General features: G+C 38.3%; 1 protein-coding gene across 1 annotated transcript in view; it reads right to left on the reverse strand.

Moving 5' to 3' along the window:
* Positions 1 to 198: 198 nt before the first annotated feature.
* LOC104124609 (nucleolar RNA helicase 2) overlaps positions 199 to 15,145 on the reverse strand; it is a 26,900-nt gene continuing 11,953 nt past the window's right edge. Inside the window, exons 6-19 of the mRNA XM_035892551.1 lie at positions 14,731 to 14,997; positions 13,586 to 13,661; positions 12,692 to 12,870; positions 11,109 to 11,226; positions 10,067 to 10,252; positions 9,371 to 9,516; positions 8,151 to 8,300; positions 6,223 to 6,384; positions 5,333 to 5,452; positions 4,495 to 4,568; positions 4,156 to 4,315; positions 3,700 to 3,834; positions 1,568 to 1,612; positions 199 to 757 (exon numbers count right to left, since the gene is read on the reverse strand). Coding sequence (XP_035748444.1) covers positions 548 to 757; positions 1,568 to 1,612; positions 3,700 to 3,834; positions 4,156 to 4,315; positions 4,495 to 4,568; positions 5,333 to 5,452; positions 6,223 to 6,384; positions 8,151 to 8,300; positions 9,371 to 9,516; positions 10,067 to 10,252; positions 11,109 to 11,226; positions 12,692 to 12,870; positions 13,586 to 13,661; positions 14,731 to 14,997 — 2,028 coding nt within the window. The 3' untranslated portion in view covers positions 199 to 547. The remainder of the gene's footprint in view (positions 758 to 1,567; positions 1,613 to 3,699; positions 3,835 to 4,155; positions 4,316 to 4,494; positions 4,569 to 5,332; positions 5,453 to 6,222; positions 6,385 to 8,150; positions 8,301 to 9,370; positions 9,517 to 10,066; positions 10,253 to 11,108; positions 11,227 to 12,691; positions 12,871 to 13,585; positions 13,662 to 14,730; positions 14,998 to 15,145) is intronic.

The raw sequence follows: 15,145 nt of genomic DNA on the forward strand, positions 1-15,145 counted from the left end.
GAGCGGGTCCAAACCACCGCTTACACCCTCCGTCGTCAGGTGTATGATGCCCCCTATACCATAACAAACGTACCCCACCCACGTGTGCTCAAATTACCCCGCTCACCTTTGTCCAACGCACACGCTTTTAAAACCTTCGGAGATAGGATATGAATTTGTAAAATAATATTTTATTTTTTTGGAAAATGTACAGGTTTGACCAGGAGTTAAGATCTATACATTATACAGTGAGCCAGGCTAGGGTTTTGAATGCGACAGCCATGTTCTGGAACAAAAGGTTTAGGTCTTGCAGTTGAAATGGTGATACAGGAAAGAAAGGAAACAAGGAGTTTTATTTTTCTTGTTTTGTTTTTTTTGTTTGTTTTTTTTTTTTTTTTTTTTAAAGTGAACAGGGTCTTGTTTATGACCAAAGTAGTACTGAGAAAGAAAAAAAAATAAATCCAAATGACAGATTTTCCCAAGTGGTACAAACACACAGGAACAGCCTATTTTAATGTATTATAAAATACTGCAGTCCCCTTTTTTTTCCACTTCTGGATTGTTAAAGTTAACGATCAAATGCTCTGTCAAAACTTCGTTTCTGGCCTCTGCCTCTGAATCTGTTTCTACCGGAGCTACCACGCCGCCCGTTCCTGGAGCTTGAGAAGCTTCGGCCGTTTCCACCACCGCCGCCTCCTCCTCCTCGCTGTGATTCTACTAACTCAGGTAATTCAGTTGCCACGCATAAACGCCATTGTTTTGAATCTTCCCACCTTGCCTATTGAAATAAAGTCAGACATAAAAACTTAAATTCTAGGAATGCGAACACAGGGTATTTCATAACTATTGAATTTGTTCAACTGAAAAGGTAAAATTGTGAGCTAATCTAGGGGATTCAAGTTTCTAACTGAGGTGGTTAATACCAGCTTAAAAATTTTAAGTGGAAGAGCTACAGCTCAGGTACTATAGAACAGAACTGAAACCCACCTTAGAGCTTTACAGAGCAGTCCCATCGGTAAACTTTTTCCCCACCTTTCATTTATTAAGAATACCACTATAATTATTACCAATCACAAATCCACACCTTCCCCTCAATTCCCCACTAATCCAGAACAAAAAATGGTTTCACGAGTGAACGAATGCCAGGGCACTAAGGGAGAAATACCCGAAGGAAAGATTGGAAGTCCAGGGAATTTTGGCATGGGGATATTATTCTGCCAAGCAAAAACCTGGAAATTGTTTTTCTGTGGAGAAAATTCTGGGTGAAAAGAATGAGGGGCAAAAATAGAAAAAAGTGGATTTTACAGGGTAACGAGACTTGTTGCCTACAAAGATTAATCTAGCAGCAGTAAGAAGGGGTGGAATGTTCACACCACCACTCCTCTTGGTGCAAAAGTCTGAAGCTACCGATTTTTGGAGACAGGGAAATACTTTAGGAAAGGAACACTGTGTGGTTGTTCTGTTCTTCAGTCCCTTCAAAGACATGACTTTTGCCACTAGGAAAGGCAGGACACAGGCTGCATAACGTTTAGTCCAGCCAGTTTTATCTACGCGTAGTCTGCTTAACTAGAAGTTTCAATGAACATACCTCTATTTCCTTTTGGTCTGCTGCAGGAACATCAAAGCAAACACCCTAAAAAGAGAGAATAATTTTAATGGATACAAGTCTAGCCTTTTAATTGACTGCAACTAAAAAAAAAAAAAAATAAAAAAAAAATAGAGCCTACAAATCTATGTACTAGAACAGTTTTAAATTTCAAAGATTTTTAATAGAAACAAGATATTTCACAATCCTTAAGCGTTGAGTTACCTCAATATTTCTCAAGTTACCAATACTTGCACTTCCTTACTGTTTTCCTCAGATACACATTTTTCTTTCCTCTGCATAGCCAGTGCTTCCAATTCACATTTTCTTACTCTTTAACAATAAGCTTATAACCCTCTCCGTCCTAAACTGTGGTCTACTGGCTTCTGCATTATTCATTTTGTAAATTCTTTCAAATCAGAAGTTTTAATCTATACTAAGAAATGTATACATCCAGTAAACTGAATATTTAGGTTCAGACTAAAAATCTGAAGTTGAACTACTTGAATTATTAAGTACAATATGTAATTCGCTCATTAAAATGCTATTCCTTGCCAAAAGAATAATCTGGATATTGAGAATTACAAATCTGCTGTAGGGACAACTAGCCGTAGGTTAAGTGTTCCACACAGCGAATACAGAACAATGCTGTGAATAGAGAGACAGAGGCAAGGACAATAAAACAAATCTTACTAATTAACACAATATCAAATATCATGCATGAGGGATGCATCAAGAAAAAATGTTCAGAGATGAAAACAGTGAAAATAGTTCACTGACATAAAGAAGCATCCTCAAGTCAAATTTAAAATCAGAAGCATCTGGCCAAGAGACCTTGGGAACTATGTATGAAATGCATACAGCAAGACATGCAGGCTAACTTCTACACAAAGATGGAACAAAAAGCAGAATACACACAGCACCGAAGACAAGATTTTTTTGGTTCTGTTTTGTTTTTTTAATTTTTAAGCTATTATTCAAGTGTAGGTTGCCCCTTGTTTTACTTTCTAGTTTACCAAGTCTGGGTATCCTCATTACTGGCATATAGATGTGCTGTGATTTTGATGATTGGCTAAACCAGGTGCCCTCAACACCTGCCATCTTTACATCTCTCTCTTTTTGGTACTTCCAAAACGCCCACATTCAAACTGCACTCATACCAATCTTAATGCTTCCATTAGAAATCTCTGCAGAAAAGTTCATCCAACATCTGCCTCTGAAGTGCCCTCTCAACTGGTCTCCAAACAGTTTTGGGGTCTTTTGTCTATTTTTCCTCCCCATCCCACACCCCCTTAAGCCACACAAAACCAAGGAAACACAAACTGAATCATTCTCTGTAACAACACGTGGTATATGGAAACTTCAACGTGGATATGAATGAAGTATGCATGGAAATGTAGGAGTGTGAAAGCACCAGAAAAATAAAGCAGCAGAATAAAGGGTAAGAGAATGGCATGTGTTGACAGCACGTAAATGAATGAATTCAGCAAGATCGCAGCATCCCTCTCTACAGTTTTATTGATCGTGAGGATATGTTAAGGAACAAGAAATACACCCAGAAAAAACAGAGCTGGAGCAAATCAGTGATAATGCCTAACAACTTGCAACAGCAGGATATAAGCATTCCTTGTCCTCTGTGTCACCACAAATAATCCTGGACAGGATACTTGATCACACATTTTCATGTTTGTGAAAATGCATACAAACTCTGAGGCAAGAAGAGTGAGGGAATCACTTTTGTTTAAAACAACCGTCTCCCAGTGAGCTTTGCTGCAGTTGTGGCACAGAATACAATGGACATGCACTATCAGAACTGACTGTCCTAAGAAATCCTGTTCTGTGTTTTGTCATTAAGACACATGGTTGGTACTTTTTACTTGTTCTGCTATCCCTACAGCCATGCTAATATGCTGCATTATACTACCTCCTTAGCATGTCAGCAGAGCAGAGCCCTAAGCCCCCAAGATGCCCAAGCCCTAGTAAACCAGATGGAGGCCCAATCTTCTACCAGAGTCATGTCCTTATCAACAGAGCCTGGAATGGGGATAAAAAAAGATCAAATATCTCCCCTAACAATTGCTGAGAAAAGGCAACAACCAGAAGAGTTCAGCAGCAAAGACACAAAAAAAGCTTACCATTCTTCCCTTGAGGAAACACATTCTGTTCACCTTCCTATCAACATCATCACCCAACAGTTCTCGCAGTCTTCGCCAAGCATAGCTCATATTGTTTATTTCTTCAGAGCAGCGTAGTATCATTGTAACAAATCCCTAAGGAGTAAGAAATGGGGCATGCTCCATTCAGTGAGAGGAATAGGCTTCAGCATATCTATCAGACACGAGAAACCTGCTAATTTACACTTTATAAACTTTATATACATATATAAAGTTTTCAAGTGGGTGCTGTTACGGGAGAGCAAGTATATTTACAGCCACTATATTCTTGCCTTTAACTAAATCAGTCGTTCTTAGTGGCTTAAGTACAGTTCCCATAAAAAAAGTCATAAGGAGACAAATAATTATCTATTTAAGCAGCAGAGGTGTGTTAGGATTTCTCAGATTCAAGACAAACGATAAGCCATACACCCTTACCGCATCCGAGCTCAGCAGGGAGCGCTGTTCAATGGAAGAAGCACCTGAAATATGGGCTAGAGCTGCAGCCAGAGCATTAACTGGTCCCTTTTCTTGTATTAGGAACCGAGCAGATTCTTTGAAATACTCAATAGCAGTTTGAGGAACAGAATCCAGACACCTAAGTAATTAAAGCAAAAAAAAAAAAAATTTTTTTTATCCACTAGTATTTACTAGGCTCTGGAATAGAAGAAAAATAGCAGTCCAAGACTTCAATAGTGATCAGTTCAGAGAGACAGCAAAGAGCGATCCAAACAGCCCTTCTAAACTAGGAAGATACAACAGGGTCACCAAACGCACCTGATGGCATCTTTGCTGGAAGCCTTTATTATATCGGTCGCAGTAGGAACACCAACACGCTTGAATGTAATGCCCTGAAATTTAAAAAGCAAAATACAGATGGCGGTTGCAGACCATAAATAATTCAGTTCTAAAGAAATAGTATTGTACTCCAATGAAACAAATATTTAAATCTATCATTTTTCTTCTTCTTTTCAGCTTTTAACTCCCAACTTTTGCTAGTGAAAATTACAAGATTACGCTTACAGTGAAATGGGTAAAACTTAAAAGCCTTTTATGTACCAGGTCAGTTTAAATGAACCAGTGACCTTAAACAGAAATAAACAGAGACCATTTTGGCAGATTGCAGGGGAAAAAAAAAAGCCCTACAAATTCTAAATGATTAATTTTAGTTTGATTTAATGTAAGCCTGAGTTTTATGTGCCGAGACTAAACCTCCTCATCCCAACTGAATACTTAATTGGTGAGAAAACTACCATATGGAACAGCACACAAAGCGCAAAAATGGAAGTAAGAGTTCTCAACAAAGTTAGACATATGGAAATCACCGATCAGACAATAAGCCAGGGTGAACACTAAACTGAAATCCCGCTAGCTTGTTCTCGGGTACAATCTTACTGGCATTTGCTGAAAAAGCGTGGGCATGAGAATCTGCAGCGTGCTCCCTGCTCCACAGTAATGACAGTGTACCCAAACTCTGAAATGTGACTGAGCCTCACCTTGCTGCTTCATAAGCTAAATTCTTTGATTGAACTGTTGAACAAAACATCAACATTTTACCTGCTACCCTAACACATTACATTTGAGTGCTCATGATTAGAAGAAAACTATGCTTTACCGCTTTTTGTTCCACATATCTTAACTGATGTTCTTCTTTTCGCTGATAAAAACAGATACAGATCCCAGTCCGTCCAGCTCGACCTGTGCGTCCAGAACGATGGATATAGGATTCCACATCCTTCAAAATAAATAGCCTTATGATTTATCTGATTTATTGTAATTTAATTAATTCATTGCATTCACATAACTTAAAAGCAGCTATTACAGTTAAGCCTGAACAATACACAATAACTGCATTCGCGAATTAAATTAAAAACCATTGTTTCACTAACGTAGAATAAGCAAGCTTTTCCATAACCCTCTAAAAATCACAGTTTGAAAGCCAGAACCACGAGCATGGATCAACTAAGTCCTGTTTTGGCATCACCCACAGAGAATATGAGAAAACATTTTGAGTGTGTACACCTCTCTAACAATCCCACTCACCCTTCTGCACATCAACTGGAGCACGGTTACTGATATATTAATAGCAAATTCACTGAAAAATTATCTTGTTTCTTTTAAACCCTCTTAACTCCAGCTAATCTTCTCACTGTTGGGGTCCCCTCCCCATATATGCCCCTACTTAGTGAATTGCTCTTGCAAGACAAACAGCCTTTCTTCAATTCCTGCCGCTTCCAGACTCGCAATCACCATACGTGGCCTTAAAGGGAGAGGCTTTCAACAGCCTTAAAAGAAAGCATTTTAAGGAGACCATCTTTAAACATACTAGGGACTGATGCACTCCAGAAAAAATCCTCTAAGAAACTACTTCTGTATATCATGACAGTTCTTACCCTTAAATGCAATGCTGATAAACTCTGTGTGGTGAATACCATCACCTGATGGCATATACTACTTGAAAACAAGACTCTAAGTTATTACAAGACACCCAACATAACCACCTACCTTTGGTGGTGAACTTTGTACAACCAGGTCAACTTCAGGGATATCTAAACCACGGGCAGCTACGTTGGTTGCAACCAGAACTTTAAATGTGCCGTTTCTAAAACCTTTCAGTGTGATCTCTCTTTGCTTCTGAGGAATGTCACCATGCAACGACTGGCAATCCTGCAAAACAGTAGTATTGTAGGACTGTACCAAAACCCAAGACAGTGCTCCATTTTATGGTCAGTTTTGGGTACAACAACATTTTTTGGTAAATGATACATACCATATGTCAAGATACAGAAAAAGTGAATTATCAGAGTTTATATTTTAGGTGTCTTACAATATTTACTTAGTACTTGCAATTCATATGCCTCAAAGACCTTTAACAAAGGTAGGAAAACAGAACCACAACATGTGTCTTATCTCCACCTCTAACTACTGTGCCCTATGAAGACAACTACGTCCTAACTTGCCATCCACACCATCTATGAAAGGCTTAGTGGTTTCAAAAGTCATCAACAATTTTCTCAGGCCTTCTTAGTACTCATTTAGATATCTTTTCCAAAATAGTGTTGCTTCTTAATCCCCCTTAACATATTAATTTCTCCCACTACCAATTAAAGGATTGAAATATAAGTGCTCATAAAAAAAAATGAACTACAGCTTCAAAGATAGTTCTGTTTTAATCCAAAAATTCTGAAAGTCCTTCTGCATCACAACAATAACAAGTATGAAGAACAAACATACAAAAATTGTTTTTTCCTCCACCTCACATTTCAGAGCTTGCCTGTAGATGGCTACCATGTTTTCCACACATAAACATAGAATTATTTGAAAAAAAATACTAACACAATGCTTGGGTCAGCAGAGAATTCAAAAACTTTTTCAGACAGTTTTGGATTAATGTCAGCCGGCAAACAGAATAGGCATATATTCTGCTAGCGAGCATTAATATGCTGAAGCAGAAACACCCAAGTAATTTCCTTCTCTTACCTGCCAAGATCAGTTCTGCATTACCTATGCAAGATTTTATATCACTAACACCACTAGTAACATAGGATAAGGCTCCACACTCAGGTTTAGTTGTTACTGAGGTCATCTAGGAGTGTGGGAGAAACTCTCCTGAACACAGGTGTGGCAGATGAAAAAGCTTCTCCTTTCCCTAGGAACATAACGCTATACTGCTTTCTAGATATAATTTAACCCCTCTCCTCAAGGAAAACACATACAGAAAAAGTAGTTGCTGTGATACCACCACCAAAACTGAGCATGCAGTGCCAGTGTCACTATGCACCATAAACACTACATCAACGAGTTATTTCCCACCAGTGCTAGAGTGTGCCATACCACAAATCTCAGGAATACACTAGAGGTCATTCACAAGAGATGGCAGGTTGAATTTCTTCTGCATGTACATCTTTAAACTCTTCATAACAGCTAATAGACATCTTAATAAACATACAAATATAGCCTCTGTTATACTACAGCTCTGAACCCTAATTGCCCGCCCCAACAGCACTAATTAACATCAGCATCACAGCTCAGTAACTGCTCTTCCAGTACCATGACCTGTTATCCTAGTAGTTCTCCAAGTCTACCACCATTTTTTAATCCAAGACAGTCCTCTCCACAGAAAAATTAACTCACAACTGCTTCATTTAGTTTCAATGAGAACTCTTATTTTAAGAAAAAAAATCCTTTGTAGCCCAATATCTGTTAGCACAACCTAGTCCTGAAGACTATAATGCTGTAAACTTTCAACCAGCCCGGGGTTTTTTTTTTAAAGGTTCTTTTTGGCAGTTTTGAAACTATCTGACCACCTGAAAAAGCCTGCCTTATCTACTTTGAAAGTCTCTCTTTAAAACTTACTCAGCATAGGTCTGGTATCGACATAGGGTTGATACATCTCTGACAGGTTGTGTTACTTAATATAGATAATAAAATACCTGTTTGATTGAAGCGTTCAGAGCCAGTTCATTTGCTTCCTTTTTGGTCTCACAAAAGACAATGGTCCGCCCATGGCTGCCACTGTAGACCTGAATGACATCTCCAATAACCGCAGCTCTCTGAGACCAGTGACACTCTATTGCCAAATGCTATGGAAAAGAATTCCAGTGTTAGGTTACATAAAAACACAAGGTTCTTTTTTAATACATTTGAAACTGTAAAATCCAGAAATACTAAAGAGTTATACAGTTTCCTGAATGGGCGAAATATGCTAAACTCGCATTCCTGGAATGTGCAAAAGGCTCTTATGTCCACCACAATTAGTCTAACGTTAAGCGAAATAATTACAGTACGAGGAAAAAAAGATGACAGTCTACAAATCATTTTTTTAAAGCAAGGAAGAAAAACCAGGAGATGTTACACCATTTCTCCGGAGGAGAGTCAGGGGTGCAAGATTTTGTCACAGTTCTATCAACTAAAGCTTTATGTCAGATGAAGTGAAACAAATAAATACAGCGTGTTAAAGGCTTTTTCCAGCACAAGATTAACATTCTTTCAATCCCACTGATACAATTATGATGTGTCCAACTGATCTGTCAAAGTAACTGCTAAGTGGTACTTAAGCAGAAACAGTATCTTATTTTATCAAGTAAAGATAATTAATTCAGGCTTCTAGCATGTTATGTATGGTATTCCTTGCTATGGTAATTACAGCACAGCAAGCAAAGGCCTAGTGAGGTGAGATACCACAGTAACTTTGAAAAAATCTCCTGTACACAGAATAGCAGAATTTGACTGAGATGTCTGTAGTAATCTGAAAGAGCCAGGCTGATGTTAATGCACGCCTTTTACTTCCAACTTGGATAACTTCAGATACCGCTTTCTCTGAAAACCAACAAAACTAACTGATAACTGAATCCTCACTCTACCTGAGAGGTCTATATGGTTACTGGATGCTGTGATAAGAGAGACAGATCCTAAATCTAGAAACAGTTTGTGTAGCTGTAATGTGCCTTATGCTTAAAAAAATAATTCTCAAAACAACTTCCAACATCATTCTGATAATGTCCCTTAGGGCGGGATGACCATAAAGGAAAAAGGGAAAAGGCCTGAAAACATTGTCATTCTGATAACGTCCCTTGGGGCGGGATGACCATTTGTAGCATAAAGGAAAAAGGGAAAAGGCCTGAAAACATTCCACATTAGATAGATTACTCACTTCTACTGTTGTAGCAGCCTTTTGAGTTCTTTTCCCTATAAGGTCAATCTGTTCATATCTAGACTTCATGTATTTCTTAGCCACATCATACACCCAATGTGGGCAAGTTGCAGAAAACAGTAGTGTCTGGGGATTGTCTTCAGAATCTTAAAACACAAAACAATGTTTCATAAGCTTTGTTTGTTTCATCTTACAGATATATACAAGTTGATTATACGGGTTATTAAAAATATGAGGTCAAATACCACTATATAAAATGAAGAAGGCAAGTCTGCTTTTTAAATTTATGCATTACCAACATCTGGAAAAAAATACTCTAGAAAGTCTAAATATTTTCAAGATTAGGAAGAAAGCTACTATGACCAAAAATCCAGGCTATTTTCAAGCAGTGAAAAGGGTAAAAAGCTTCTAATTCCTTTTAACTGGAAGAAGTCCAAGTACAACTTATAGATAGGTGTCAAAGTTATTTACGGATCCCTAGGTACTGGATTTTAAGCTTTGCAAAGGTCCTGTGAATGATTCCCACTTTCACAACAATTCCTCATGTACTGTGTTCACAGTACATTCCCTACAATATATAGTATTCAGTCATTTCTATACAAAGCCACCTTGCAACTTTCAGAAAAATACACCTGAATTTTAGCAGACTAAACTAGTACTAGCACTTCCTACTATTTGTTTAAATATTGAGATTACCCTTCTTGTATGCAACTCGTAAAATGTCTTCCACTTGCTCAGCAAATCCCATGTCCAGCATCTGGTCAACTTCATCAAGTACGACATGTTTCACCTTGCTAAGGTCCAGTTTGCCATTCTGAAGATGGTCTTTGATTCGACCAGGTGTCCCAACCAAAATGTCAATGCCACTTCTCATGAGATCAACTGATAAAGAGGAAAAAGCAGAAGAGGAGTCAGCAGTGAACTAGGGAGCATTCTTACATTAGAAACACATGGTAATTAAGTAATAATGAAACAGGTTCTTAAACCATTCATAAGTACTGTCCTTACAAATTTAAGCAAGAACAAATGATGAACAGGAGGAGAAAACTTGGGGAAAAAAAAACCACCAAAACTGGTAAGGCAGAAGTTCCAGCTTCTTAAACCATTCATAAGTACCGTCCTTACAAATTTAAGCGAGAACAAATGATGAACAGGAAGAGAAAACTTGGGGAAAAAAAACCACCAAAACTGGTAAGGCAGAAGTTTTACTGCTTTTCCTGAAGAAAAGATCAAGGGAAAAAATCATCCCTAATGTCTCAAGATATATTATGATGAAAGAGCTTATTCTCATCCCTGCTCAAAAAATGCTCTCATTTGCCTTGTTTACAACCATCAAGACGGTAAATTATGCTGTCACAATGAAGAAGTTCTTTTCCACTTTACCAATCCTCTACATATCCTGTGTCACACAAAAAACACCACACCCACTCAAGAGCTCCAAGGCTAAACATTTGCTAAAGAAAATAGAAATGTTTACAATAACCTAAACCCAAATACTTTCTACAGACACAGTATAATCTCCTTAACTTTAAGTACACAAATAGACATGGAACACCAGGAATGTAACCGGCAGCTACAGTTGTTTCTCACTATAAGAAGATATATTCTGAGCTACTAAATTCCCCATGAATACTCTCCAGTTCTTAAGTTAAAAGTGCACATTTGGGTGGACCCAACTGCATTTCTCAAGTATGTCAGTCAATCAACATTTCAATTGTTAGTGGTAAATGTCACTTACTTTGTCCATTATATGGAGTTCCTCCATAAAAACAAGCTACTGTTAGCTTTCTTGTGATGTCCTTGAAATCTTTGGCAACCTGGTTTGCCAGCTCTCTGGTTGGACAAAGAACTAGTACCTAGACAGAAGACAGACAAACAGATGTTCTCTCAGCATGGCTTTTGCCAAGAAACCACTAGACTTCTAATCATTAGTTTAGGTCTGACCATTTACACAATTTTAAAAAGAAAAAAAATCTTGTTTAAACAGTTATCTGAGCAAAGATTAGAGAAACACACTGCTTAAGTCTCTTGTAACAGATCAGCTACAAGTTTTCTTCTACAAACGCATATGCCGTTTGAGTACAAGACTGAAGGATTTTGGTAATAAAAGGTTTTTACACATGCTCGGTAATGCTTCACAGTCCTGTGAGAAGGTGTAAGAAAGAGCTACCAACCGTCTCCCAGCTTCCCTGTGACTCAGGGAAACATATGTTCAGTCTGCAAAGCTGGCGTTCAGCATGGTTCTGGAGCCTGTGCCGATATCCCCACAGGAGCAACCAAGGAACCACCCTCTCTTCCAATATACAGGCTTCACCGCAGGTGATGGACAAGCTACTAGCTAGGGGGTTTAACTAATTTAGTTTAACATGTGATTGCACTACTACTCTCAAACCTGGCATCAGTGGTTTGACAAAAGGAACCTTAAAATCCTTATCCTGTTAGTTCTTTCAACATTGAAACACATTACAAAAAAGAAAGTAGCAGCGTACTATGGTAGAGCAAGGCCTGAAATCTTATTTTTATTTTAAGACTTGTGACTCCCTCGAAGAAAGCCTTCCCTTTTCTACAAGGCTGCCAAATCTAGAGCAAGCATTCTCAGACATTCTCATCAGCTAACATGATGGGCAGATGCAAATAAAACAGCTAGTACTAGTTTTGGAATGAGTTTCAGGTAATCTATGAAATGGGTGACAAGATTAAATAAACTGACAAAAAAATATTCTACTATTAATGGGGATACAATAACCTTTGGCCTATCTAGTTTTGGAGGGCATCGTAAGAATTCAGTGAAAAAAAACATACATGCTATTCCCTAGCAGAATGCAGACAGCTCATAATGAATCTGCATTATCTGGAGCAAGATCAATATCTGGTGGTGGTCCTAGTAAAAACTAAGTCTATTTTTAAAACCTCCCACTATTTGCATGTTGAAGTAAACAGCTTTTATCAATCAGAAAAAGTCAGTCATCTGTTACTAATTTGGGAGAAAGACAAGCATCCAGTAGCCACTGGATCTGAATAGGTAAGGTCACTAAACGAAATTAAATAGGAACATGTTGAACACGTGTAGTTTTGGTGTCCCTGTAAGGAGAAAAAGGAATTGACAAGTAGACAGAGCCATTTTACTCTTTACTCTTGATCAGAGGGTATGAGGAAACACAGGATGCAGGCAAAGCCCAGGCAACACAACTTTCAAAGAATCTTTAATGTGGATTAGCTTATCCCTGCACAAACTTGAAGAATTTTTCCAGCGAGTTAAAACTCTGAATCGTTCTGACGTAAAGGCAAAGCAAAATCAGCATTCTAACAAAGCGTAGTTACCTTTGGTGAACGGCCTCTTCTTCTTTCCTGTGAGTCTCCCTGAAGCTTTTCAATTAAGGGAATAGCAAAAGAGAATGTTTTCCCTGTTCCAGTTCGTGCTTGAGCAATTACATCTTTGCCAGAATATACTGGGTCAAAGGTCTTCACTTGCACAGGAAACAGGTACGTCACTCCTCGAGCTGTGACAATTTTAACAGACTTCGTTAATACGATCATTTTACAAGTTCTTGCATACTCTTCAGAGGAAGTTGTCCCAAGCAGAACTTCCATCAACTCTGAAGTAAGTCAGGACTATATTATCACCTCCACTGATTTACTTAATCACAGAGGTCATCTGCAAAGAGCGCCCTGGGACCGTCCATTTTACTCTCCCACTTCATACCACCAGACATAGTGCTAGCTGCGACAGATGAAGTTATTAGCCTTTAATGAAGGCCGTTAAGTACTGTGGCTTTATTCATGTAATACTCCCCACCTATCTATGAAAATCTCTTCCTTTCAAATAAGACATATGTCAAAACCACTTCTATTACCTTAATTCATACTAAGTCATGCGCAAACTCATGTCAAAGACACTAAACATGACTGGTTTTCCTTCATTCACACTGAAATAACTTTGAATTGAAAAATTGTCGCATAGAATTGATTTTTTGTTGAGCTTATGTCATTTAAAATTCTACCATAAATGCTGAACTGGGCAATATTGCAAACAGAAAAGTCTATGTTCAAAGATGTATTTAGAGTAGGCAATCAATATGCCTTCTGTATAGCACCTGTGCTTGCATATGCACAAGCAGAGCACATCTCAAAGCTCACTGACTGAACACATTAAGTATAAAACCACACGACAGAGATCATTTACTTTCTGTGGTCACATCATGCCAAGAAATTTACCTTGAAGAAGCTGAACAGTCCCTTTGGAAATAGAAAAATTGGAGAAAGCACCCTCTTTCTGTTCTTCAGTCATCTCCTGTTAGGTAAACAATAAATCAGGTAACATTCCATGTGAATATCATATGGTCATTAGAAAATTCAAGGTGATGGCATAGGCACTGGTGTCGTACCCAAGGGTCAAATTTTCAGTAACAGTATCACAGCTGCAGCTGAAGAGCCTACTTTGTTGCTTCTTGAGTAAAGATCACTTCACAAGAACGGTCTGTAATTTAACTTAAGACTGTTTCATATCTAATGGCATAACCCTGTACGTGCAAAACACCCAAATTAAAACTATGAAAACTCTTAGTTAAATTTTAACGTTCCATTTTAAATAATTACCAATGGCCTAACAGATTATGTTGTAATATGCAACAATCAGGCTTGATCTCTAGCCTACTTCCTACTTCCCAATTAACAGAGCACAGTGATTTACAGATACAGAAATCAGTCCCCAGAAGAATAACATTACGAAGTAGAGCATCAAACGTACCTACGTCGTAATGCATCACTTCCATATACATTTTAACAGCACAATGATTAAAACACTAAACGTAAGGAAAGCATGCTAACCCAGGAAACCATGGATGCTTTGTGAAGCATCACTTGGAACAAGAAACAAAACCAAGCAACAGCAGAACACACAGGTATAAAGACATATTAATACATAACTTGTCTTTTTCCGCTAGCTAAAACCAAGTAATTCTTATTTCACTAGAAAAGTACTCATAATACCACAAATAAGTCAATTAAACTATATTTGTGGGAATTACAGTGATATCTAATGATGCTGAATCATATTAAAGCACCACCTCACTGCAGCTTGTCTGTCTGCCAACAGCCACCACAGTACCGGACTGCTAAAGTGAGGAAACCATGGTGTGCTGATCTAGAACTTCAAGACTTTCATAATTTAAAGCTTTTGCAAATACTCAACAGAAGGGGCAGTTTAAGTAGCCTTAAAACCTGAAAATTTACAGCAGTCTTTCCACTGATTGGGAAAAAAAGAAAAAAGGAAAGATAACCTGTTGTAAGTTTAATCTTGTTGCAATGCAGAAGTTGAAAGCTAAACACATCACTCCAACTAAATCAATCATTAGTTTTACCTGCTCTTGCTCACTGTCACCATCGCCACTTGACGTTTCACTAGAATTACTGTGCCGTTTTTTGTGGGTGGATTTAATGTTTAAGGAAGATAATCTCGTGTTCTCCGAGCATTCTTCTCTCATATCACCGTTCTGTTTAACTGCACTCCTTGATTTCTTGAGTTTTGGGGAATCAATGTCATCCTCCGACTGCTCGCTTTCATCCGTCTCCGCCTTTCTCCTCCGGGATTTGTCACGGCGTTTAGATTTCTTCTCTTTTTTCTCCTTCTGGGAAGGCAGAGAGCAACACGGTGGGAAAACGAAAAATACACGCACATGATCCAGACAGAGAATACTGTTACAGGTCCGACAGAACTAAAAGTCTATGTTCTAGCGGCTGAGGAGGGCGGGGGGGTCGCATAAAGCCACAGACCCC

Source organism: Egretta garzetta, unplaced genomic scaffold, assembly GCF_000687185.1.
Source record: "Egretta garzetta isolate BGI_Z169 unplaced genomic scaffold, ASM68718v1 scaffold204, whole genome shotgun sequence".
Classification (NCBI taxonomy): Eukaryota; Metazoa; Chordata; class Aves; order Pelecaniformes; family Ardeidae; genus Egretta; species Egretta garzetta.